A 10,219-nucleotide genomic window follows, 5' to 3' on the forward strand; every position below is an offset into this window, starting at 1 on the left:
CATATGAAACGTGGAATGGGAGAAAAAGGGCTAGAAAAAAATGAAGTAAGTTTTTTAAACCTTATCAGGATTTAGAGGAAATGAAGTATACTGTCTGACTTGTTCTATTCTGGCCGACTATAGTCACAGAAATGGACTGGGTTCATGTTTAAATGCTGGTTTTTCATGAAGACTACACACATTTGGGACTTGGTATTCAGAAGAGTACATTAGATGATAGAAGCAAGAAGCAAGGCTCAGTGAAACAGCAGGGTCTAGTTCAGGCCCCAAACTCACAGATGGGCACTAATACTAAGCACTCAGCGTGAGTCCCCTTAAAAATTATATGTTGAAGTCTGAACCCCGATGTGGTGATGGTGCAAGTGTCCTCCACGAGTTCTCCCTCCCCTCTGCCATCTTAGGAGTCAGCTACCTATGAAACTTGAAGCAGGCTCTCACCAAACACCTCAGCCAGTGCCTGATCTAGTGTCTGATCGTTTAAGGGTTGTGAGCAGGAGCAGTAGGCCAAGCCTCCTGGGCCGACAAAAACAAACTAACTTCTCTAAGTTAGCAGCTACTGTGCATTAAATTTCACCTTGCTACTTTTGCTGCTTTTCTGTGTCCCTCTTGACATCTGTGCTGGCTGCTTTTGTGTCAACTTGACCAGAGGACGGAGTTATCTGAAAGGAGGAAGACTCAATTGAGAAAAGGCTCCATAAGATTGGACTGTAGGACATTTCTTAAGTAGTGACTGATGGGAGAGGGTCCAGCCCATTGCAGGTAGTGTTATCCCAGGACTGGTGGTCCTGGGTTCTATAAGAAAGCAGGCTGAGCAAACCATGAGGAGCAAAACAGTAAGAAGCATCCTTCCACGGCCTCTGCATTAGCTCCTGCCTCCAGGTTCACGCCCTGTTTGAGTTCCCAACTTCCTTCAGGGATGGACTACACTGTGGATGTGTAAGCTGAATAAACCCTTTCTTCCCCAGGTTTCTTTCGGTCAGGTTTCATTACAACAGTAATAATCCCAAATAAAACAACATCATAAGAAAATCTTGTTTATTTGGGGTATGAACCAATACTTTATGTTGTTCAAGAATCATGGATAGTGACAGTTTCTGCTTATTCTTTAAAGTGCCATAACCTTGTTTACAGCTACTTGGAATTTGTGATTTTGTGTTTGAGACAAGTACGAATTATGAACCCAGACTGACCTTGAACTCACTATTTAAAGTAGACTACCGCCAGACAGTGGTGGCGCATGCCTTTAGTCCCAGCACTTGGGAGGCAGAGGCAGGCGGATTTCTGAGTTCGAGGCCAGCCTGGTCTACAGAGTGAGTTCCAAGACAGCCAGGGATACACAGAGAAACCCTGTCTCGGAAAACAAAACAAAACAAAAAAAGAAAATAAAGCAGACTACCCTCAAATTTATGATCCTCCTGCCTCCACCCAGTTTACCAGTGCTTGGATTGCAGGTGTGTACTAGCACATCTGGCTTGGGTCTATGTTCCTTAGCAAACTGTCTTATTGAGGTGGCTCATATTTCTTGATATTTTGTGCACCAAGTACTTTTATCACACTGTTGTGAGGACATAAAATGTCTTTAAAGATTAGTTTCCCTGAGTCTTACCTTCCCTGTTCTTCATGTTCAATTCTTTTCCTACACTGATCCCTGGCAACTAGCACTTAAATGACGTTGACACTCTCACATCTGAAAATAACGACCCCAATAAAAATCTCCCCCAGCTCTATACCACAACCATCCCCAATCCTTCCACCATTCTGACTTGACCTGATCATTCTGGGAATAAGGTTTATTATCTATCTTTCTCCCTCCCCCTCCATTATTGTCTCGATCTACTGCAATGTGGGTTTTCTCCCCATCCCCAATTTTTCACAGATCTGACTGACTCTGTCCAAAGCTCTATAAACTCCTGTATGGCCATATCTCTTAGTCTCCCAAAGACAGGACAGGGGTTCCTTTTTTTCTGGCCTTCCTTATGATTCATCTTTCTGATCAGTCTCTGTTGGCTTCTTTCCCCCAACCCCTTCATGTTTTTCAGACTCAGGGCTGCAAGCCAGCTAGGAAAATGCCCTACTATGGAACTACTTCCCCAGGCCCCAGTTTCCTCTGCACCTTTTGTCTGCCTGGCCTTTCTGGGTCTAGTTCTTCAGGACTTTGTCTTAGGTGCTCTGTCCCCATAAGTGATGTTTATCTGGACACCTCATCCACTCTATAGTCTCAGCCACTCCTGACTTCAAGAGGACTCCAAAAAGCCCTCCTTCTCCCCTACACTGAAACTAATAGGAGAGAAGGTGGGGAAGAGCCTTGAATACTTGGGCACAGGGGAAAAGTTCCTGAACAGAACACCAATGGCTTATGCTTTAAGATCAAGAATTGACAAATGGGACCTCATAAAATTGCAAAGCTTCTGTAAGGCAAAGGAAACTGTCAATAGGACAAAATGGCAACCAACAGATTGGGAAAAGATCATTACCAATCCTACATCCTATAGAGGGCTAATATCTAATATATACAAAGAACTCAAGAAATTAGACTCCAGACAACCAAATAACCCTATTAAAAATGGGGTACAGAGCTAAACAAAGAATTTTTAACTGAGGAAACTCGAATGGCCAAAAAGCACCTAAAGAAATTTTCAGCATCCTTAGTCATCAGGGAAATGCAAATCAAAACAACCCTGAGATTCCACCTCATACCAGTCAGAATGGCTAAGATCAAAACCTCAGGTGATAGTAGATGCTGGTGAGGATGAGGAGAAAGAGGAATACTCCTCCATTGTTGGTGGGATTGCAAGATGATGCAACCACTCTGGAAATCAGTCTGGCGGTTCCTCAGAAAATTGGACATAGCATTACCTGAGGACCCAGCTATACCACTCCTGGACATATACCCAGAAGATGCTCCAACATATAACAAGAACACATGCTCCACTATGTTCATAGCAGCCTTATTTATAATAGCCAGAAGCTAGAAAGAACCCAGATGCCCCTCAACAGAGGAATGGATACAAAAAATGTGGTACATTTACATAATGGAGTATTACTCAGCTATTAAAAACAATGAATTCAAGAAATTCTTAGGCAAATGGATGGAGCTTGAGAATATCATCCTGAGTGAGGTAACCCAGTCACAAAAGAGCACACATGGTATTCACTCACTGATAATTGGATATTAGCCCAGAAGCTCGCAATACCCGAGATTCAACTCACAGACCACATGAAGCTCATGAAGAAGGAAGACCAAGTGTAGGTGCTTCGGTCCTTCTTATATTCATGGGAAATAACTCTTATATTCATGGGAAAATATTCATGGGAACAACTATGGAGACTAAGTGTGGAACAGAAACTGAAGGAGGGGCTGTCTGGAGACCATTCTACCTGGGTATCCATCTCATGTGCAGTCACCAAAGGCAGATGCTGATGAAGATGTCAGGAAGTGTATGCTGACAGGAGCTTGATATAGCTGTCTCCTTAGAGGTCTGCCAGAGTCTGACATATTCATAGGCAGATGCTCACAGCTAACCATCGAATTGATCAAGGGGTTCCCAATGTAGGAGTTAGAGAGAAGGAGCTGAAGGAGCTGAAAGGGTTTGCAGCCCCATGAGGAGAGCAACAATACCAACCAATCAGAGATCCCAGGGTCTAAACCACCAGCCTGAGAGCACATAGGAAGGGACCCATGGCTCCAGCTGTATATGTAGAGGAGGATGGCCTTGTCAGGTGTTAGGAGCCGCAATATAATCTGCCACCCCAAGTTGGCGCTACATTGATCTGCGCAGTTGCTAGGCTGAGAGGCGTGCCATAGTCACTGAATGTTGGGTGGTGAGCGAACAGCCAATCAGAAGTGAATACGTCACTCTAGACTGTACTTAAACCAGGCCCCTTCCACAGCTCATCCCCTTCCGCGCCTCTCCGAGTTTTCCCACGTGTGTGAGACAGATTAAAAAGCCTAGTTTTGCAGTAACTACCTAATCTCTGCGTCTCGTGCTTTCTCTCCCACGGATGCAAGGCTGAGGGGGGCGCGTTAGAGTCAGGCATAGGTGGAAGAGGAGATTCTTGGTCCCATGAAGGCTGGATGCCAAGTGTGGGGGAATTCGTGGGTGGGGAGGTGGGAGTGGGGGTGGTTGGGGGCACATCCTCATAGAAGCAGGAGGAGGGGGATGGGATAGAGGGGTTCCTGGGCATGAGGGAAATAGGGTAAGGGAATTACATCTGAAATGTAAATAAAATATCAAAATAAAAACCTACCTGTCTTCTCAATAATGCCACCTTACAAAGGACTTTTTCCCCATTTGATATAATTTTTTAAAAGTTTCAGTTCTCTTTATCTTGAAAAGAATTAACTTGAAGTTCCAAACGTGTTATAAAAATATTTTGATATGTTTTAATAGTATAAGTATAATTTACAACCATCAAATTTATAACATCTGTTTTAGTGGTTTGAGACTTAGCGCTATCACAGTGCTGAGTATTCAACGGCTTAAAGTGTGGAAGGAAGAAACGACTGACATTTAGGAGAACAGTTTGCTGCTGTTTTGTTTTTTATTTCTAACCCAAGGCTGTTAATATTCTAGACTATCTGTCCTGGTTTGATCAATCCCGATTAAATAAAGTGTCAGTCAACAGAGATCGTTTTTATGCTCCAAAGTCCTCACCCTTAGTAAACAGCGCTCTGAGTCTGTTTCTGGGAGAGCTGCTGGCTCACCCTGCTTCTAAGGAACAATAGTAGTGTTCAGCCATCACAGAGATCTGCTCCACCAGCTGGGGGAGATGGGTAGTGCTGAATATAAGGTGCAGAGAGGCTGACCAATGTTGGTGATGATTATTAGAAAGATGATCAGAAACCCAGGAGGTGGAGGTAGGAGTGTAAGAAGTTCAAGGTCATCCTTGGCTACATACAGTGTTCAAGGCCAGTGTGAGCTATATGAGAACCTATCTCAAACAAATAAAAACTGACAAATAAACAAAGCTCTCATGCTGCTGCTAATGCACAGAGAGGCAGGGTCTTGTGGTCTTTTTATTAACAGTTCACATGACTGTACATGAAGGAAGCCTTATTTCATCCATAAGAAAATCATCTTTCAGAGAGGTTGCCAAGATCACAGGTAGGGTGACAGCAGTGTGCACATGGCACAGACACAGTTCCCTTGCCTTGGAACCTCATGAGGCTGCCTTGCCTTTATATAAGGCCACTTCCTGGCAGTCTTGCCTTTGTCCTTTTGTCTTGGTTTTGGCCTAGAATTTCTACATTTGGAAGATGCAACTACTCGGCTCTTTTTAAGGTACCTGCAGAGGAGTACCCAAGCTAAATAGAAACAAAGAAATTAAATAACTTGCTAAAAGATGACAGCACCAGTAAGTGATGGTGTTGGCATTTAAAACCAGGGAACATAACTCCTAACATCCACATTCAATATGTGTTGAAATTCACCCAGGAACATATGTACTGTGTATGTTCTCTAGAAGAATTGAAAGGGGGCACCTTTAACTGATTTCTTCTGCTGTTAAGAGAATGGAAGGAGCTATTCCACATGGTATGCATGAGTCTCTGAGCATCTGGTACAGACAGATGGGTGAGTTGAAACAATGAACTGTTCATATAAAGAATCAGGACACTCAACTAAAACCCTGGATGGACTAGGGAAAGTGCAGGGTTTGTTCTTCCTTTCTTTGCTCCCACTGTCTTTGAACTACTTCCTGTCAGTTTCCACCTCAGCTATAAGAGGCAGAATTCTGACATGGCTCCAAGATTCTTACCTGCTGAGCAGACATGAGTCTCCAACCTTGCGTGTGGTGGCTATCAGCTTAGATGACAAAGGTGGCTCAAAAGTCACTCCTATGACTCTATTGCATGGCCCTTATCAGACTAAAGGGGCTTCTAATATCGAGGAGTAAAATGTCACGACAGAACATTGCTGTTCAGGATATTCTGCATAGGAATATGTGAGGCAGCATGCTGCCTGAGGGGCTCAGCTGACAGCCATCAAGCAAAGGGAACTTCAGCTAATAACTGCACAGAACTGAAGCCTGGCAATCACCTTAGTGCTTTTTAAAAGCTCCCACACCATCCTGGTTGTATTGCTGGTCAACACCAGAATTAACCTTGGGCTGACTCTGAATGGAGAGAGACTGCCAAAGTCAGAACAGAGTTAACTGGGAGACAATGGTGTTCTGTTAGACTGCCAATGCTGTGGCAATTCATGGTAGAGCTATAGTCAATGGAAGCATAAGTCAATACCCATCCCTTAGGGGAGTCTTGACTTTGCTATGGCAGCTCATTACCTCAAGATTAATGATGAGATGTCAGTAACTCTGATGCATTACAATCCATCCTTTTCCTTCCTCCACACTTTCTCACCATGCGCCCCTGGGGATTTCTTACGCAAACTTCAAGACCCAGATCAAGTGGAACCCCTCCTAAGAAGCATTTCCTTATGAGCCCCTATTACTGACCTATCTCCTACTCTTTGTTCCATGGAAGCAGTATATATCAGAATACACCATGACTTTTCGTCGGTTCCCCTTTCCCAGTTAGCCTGAACCACGTAGGACAGAGATGCCCCAGCATCCTTCAAAGTGCATATAGAGGACAATACATGGTTGTATAATGAGTGAATAAAATGGGGCTCTGAATAAACACAGGCTTTTGGTACCAGGGAGAACCTTCTCCATGACAACAGCAGAGTGGTTAGCCATGCACTTTATTTGTGGAGGGAGCAGATATTTACCATCTCAAAAAAATTTAAATAAATAGGCTGGTGTCCTTTAGAGTTTAGAATCTCCCTAAAAGAATGGCAAGGAGTTCTATCTGATTTATCTTGATATAAGCCATGTGCTAGGGTTGCATGCTTGCAGATTGGACTAATCTACTCCTGAAATCAAATGTCAATCAAAACACACAGCAACATCAATGGCTCAAAGTGATAGCAACAAGACAGAAATGGGGATCATCTATCAACACTGTTCACAGAATTCATAGACCCCTAGAGCAGACAGCACTGTGAGGCAACCATAGTAGGGAAAATTATCTGTCAGGAATCCATCAGAAACAGTACTTGCTGGACGTGGCTTCTGGGAGAATCCAAAGTGAGAATCTATGTTTTTCTATAAGACCCACTGCCCACTCCCAAGGGGAAGGCTCTTAGTTTATATGTAAGTAAGTAGCAGGCAAATGAAATACATACAGCTTTTTACTTAACGTTTTATAAGAACATTATGAGGGATTGGAAAACTGGAAAAATCCACAAGAGGTGGTCTTGTGATTCTCATGAATGTGTTATGTATGTATCACTGTGCAGAACACAAAGGGGAAATAGGGCCAAGGATGCAGTTAGCCCAGAGAGTGCTTGCTTAGCATGTAGCCTGAAGTCTGAAGCCCCAGCTTCCCTCAGCATCTCATAAAGTTGCCCCATCTTATCACTGGGCAGGTGGAGGCAGGAGAATCAGGAGCTCAAGGTCATCCTTGGCTACATAGGAAATTCAAGGTAAGTCTGTTCTAAATAAGATTCTACCAGTAAAAAAAGAAAACAATACCCTCCTACAGCCACCAAACAAAACAAAAACCCCTGGTAAATGGAGACAGTGGTCTCAGAAATATAATGGAAACATTGTCAGTTTGGAATAGTGCATACCTTCAATGCTCTGTGGCCCAACAAGATTCATGGCCTGGTGAGCTGGGTACTCCACACGTGGCCTGGCAATGCCCAGCTGCTCCATAACGCCATGGAGTAGCCTCTGGATGTCTGTTTCTGAGACCCGGTCAGGGGTCCGTGGACTATAAGCGAATGCTGGGTTCCACTCAAACGTCAACCAAAACAAAAGGCCAGATAGCATGACAGAGACCATCCTTGAAGCCATTTTTAATCTGCAAAAGAAAGGACCAAGTTATATAACTTGGCCAAAATTGGTAACCATGATAACACAAATGTGGTAATATAATCATGAATCACAAGTTGAGGCTGAAGGCCCACCCTGAAAGGAGACTCGAATGAAAAATTCCTAGAGGTTTGCTTTTGTGTTGTGTCCAAGCCGCTGTGTAAAGGAAATAAGAAAAAAGAGTCTAGGGTAAGCAATTCCCTCTGATAAGACACCTGAGGATCCTAAGGATGGGATAAATTCTCATATCTATGGTCTGTGATCCTTGCAATCTAAACACTTTTGGATTTGAAAAGGGGAGGGTGATAACTTTTGACATTTCCCAGTTTAAGGGAAGGAGTAACAAAGAGATGTGTTAGAGAGGCCCAAACAGTAAAAACAAAACAAAATTTAAAAAACAACAATATTATAAAAAACCCCAGAAAGTTCTGGAGTGGTGGCTGAGGGTGTTTTAACTTAGCACATAGGCAATACATTAAGATCCCGAGCAGAGGTCCACCTAGCTCAAACCCGGCTTTTCGATGTAGCAAGCAAGCAACATGAAAGACAGTTACTTGACTGCACACCACCTAGGTGATATTGGGGGAGTTCTTCAGCCTCCTTTTCTACAAAACAAGGATAGTGACAACCTATCTTATAAAGTTATTGTGAAGATAAAGATCAAAAGCATGAAGCGCATGGAACAAGGCCAGGTACACAGTAAGCCCCCTTAACCTCTAGTCCGTTGATGGTAAGCAGTTCTGGGAGTTAAGATTTGCGGAGGCAGCAGGGAGAGGGAAGACAGTGAAATGGTGGGGAGAAAAAAATCTGAGGTGTCAACCTGCCTTACACGTTGGCGTCCATGGAAGTCATGGAAAACTGAGGAAGGAAACAATATTCACACAGCTTCCCTGGCAGCTGATTGTTTAGGATGGGTGTTTCAGGCAACAGCCAGATAAATCCTTCTGAGCATTCACGGGGATAAGGGTTAGAAAGGTAGGGAACAAGCCAAACATCTTCCTAAAACAAATACTCGTCTGTCTTTTAGCAGCTAAAGGCCTTTCCTTGCAACTCGTAGACATTAAAACCCTGCTCTTCAAAGAGCCAAGGACAGCTATTTTAATAGCACAATCTACTGTTGTGATGAAAGGGCTGGATGCAGGCACCAGGCGCCATCATCTCCATGAACTCCGAAAACAGGATGTTTTCTTTACTGGCTAGCCCAAGGATGAACCCAATCACCACTCTCGGTACTCTTTCCCCCACCCCTTATAATCCCCCCATCTATCCTTTGTCTGACCCCAGCCAGGGTTTCTGAAGGACATCTCCCCTTCCTAAGGAACCCAAGTACTCCTGCGTTTCGGGGAATGACTAGCCGGGCCGCATCACTTGCATCCCTGCTGAACTCACCGTGTGGCCGCGGGCGAGCTTCTTGCAATCTGGGCCAAAACAAGGAGCTGACGTGCTGGATAGCTCCTGCGTCACCTCACTCTGCATCCTCGCTCCTCCCAGGCCCCGCCCACAGCAGGTGGAAGAGGCCTTCCCAGAGTTCCTGAAAAGCATTGCAGGCGCCTGCGTCTCTGGCCTGGAGTCTGACTCAGCTCCAACTGAAGCATTCTGTTTTTCTTGGCTGTTTCTAGCGTGCCCCCTTCCTCCACTGACCCCTACGAATGTCATTTACCTCTTTTATCAGTCTCAAGCAACTGCCTAGACAACTAGATACCACATTTTTAATTTTGCCATCTTCTAGATTTCAAAATTACCATACAAGCCGGTTTCATGCTAAAATCTTCATACACCTCTTTTCTAGTACTTTTCCTTTCCTATCCCCGCACTTAAGCCCTCAACCCAACTAGTTTCATGACCCACACCCACACTGACAAGTAGAAAAATAAAAGGACCCGTCTATTAGAGAAAAACGTGTGCACTTGACTCGAATGTGGCAATGGTAGCGGTGACTAAGAAAAATCCAAGTTCTGGTGACAATGCTCCCTCTACTGCACCGGTCCTTAACACCCCAGGGCACCCGGAGGCTCTGAGCACTGCTTAAGTTCACCAGGAGATATCACACCAGCAGGACATGCAGAACTTACCTAAACAGACCTGGCACTTACTATATTTTGTGGTACAAACGGTGGGACCAGGATCTTATGAGATTCCTAGCCCTGAAAGTACTAGTACAGATGCTGCAAAGCCTTCATCAAGAAACTTCTGGCAAACAGTAAGTTCCAGGATGTGGTTAAAATTCAGATTTTTTTTTTTTTTTCTGCAGCTAGAAGCAGCAAACCCACTAACATTGTACTGCAATGAATAGAGGCCAGGAGACTTATCAGAAGATTCTTCGAAAAGCCAGACATCTAATAAC

At 44.1% G+C, this 10,219-nt stretch overlaps 1 protein-coding gene across 2 annotated transcripts in view; it reads right to left on the reverse strand.

The window, feature by feature from the left end:
* The window catches only part of Scg5 (secretogranin V), a 45,705-nt gene extending 36,308 nt beyond the window's left edge, over positions 1-9,397 (reverse strand). For both annotated transcript variants that reach the window (XM_034495330.2, XM_034495329.2), the window contains exons 1-2: positions 9,265-9,397; positions 7,632-7,864 (exon numbers count right to left, since the gene is read on the reverse strand). In XM_034495330.2, the coding sequence (XP_034351221.1) occupies positions 7,632-7,857 (226 nt within the window). In that variant the 5' untranslated portion in view covers positions 7,858-7,864; positions 9,265-9,397. The remainder of the gene's footprint in view (positions 1-7,631; positions 7,865-9,264) is intronic.
* Positions 9,398-10,219: the final 822 nt, after the last annotated feature.

This window comes from Arvicanthis niloticus, chromosome 2 (assembly GCF_011762505.2).
Source record: "Arvicanthis niloticus isolate mArvNil1 chromosome 2, mArvNil1.pat.X, whole genome shotgun sequence".
NCBI lineage: Eukaryota > Metazoa > Chordata > Mammalia > Rodentia > Muridae > Arvicanthis > Arvicanthis niloticus.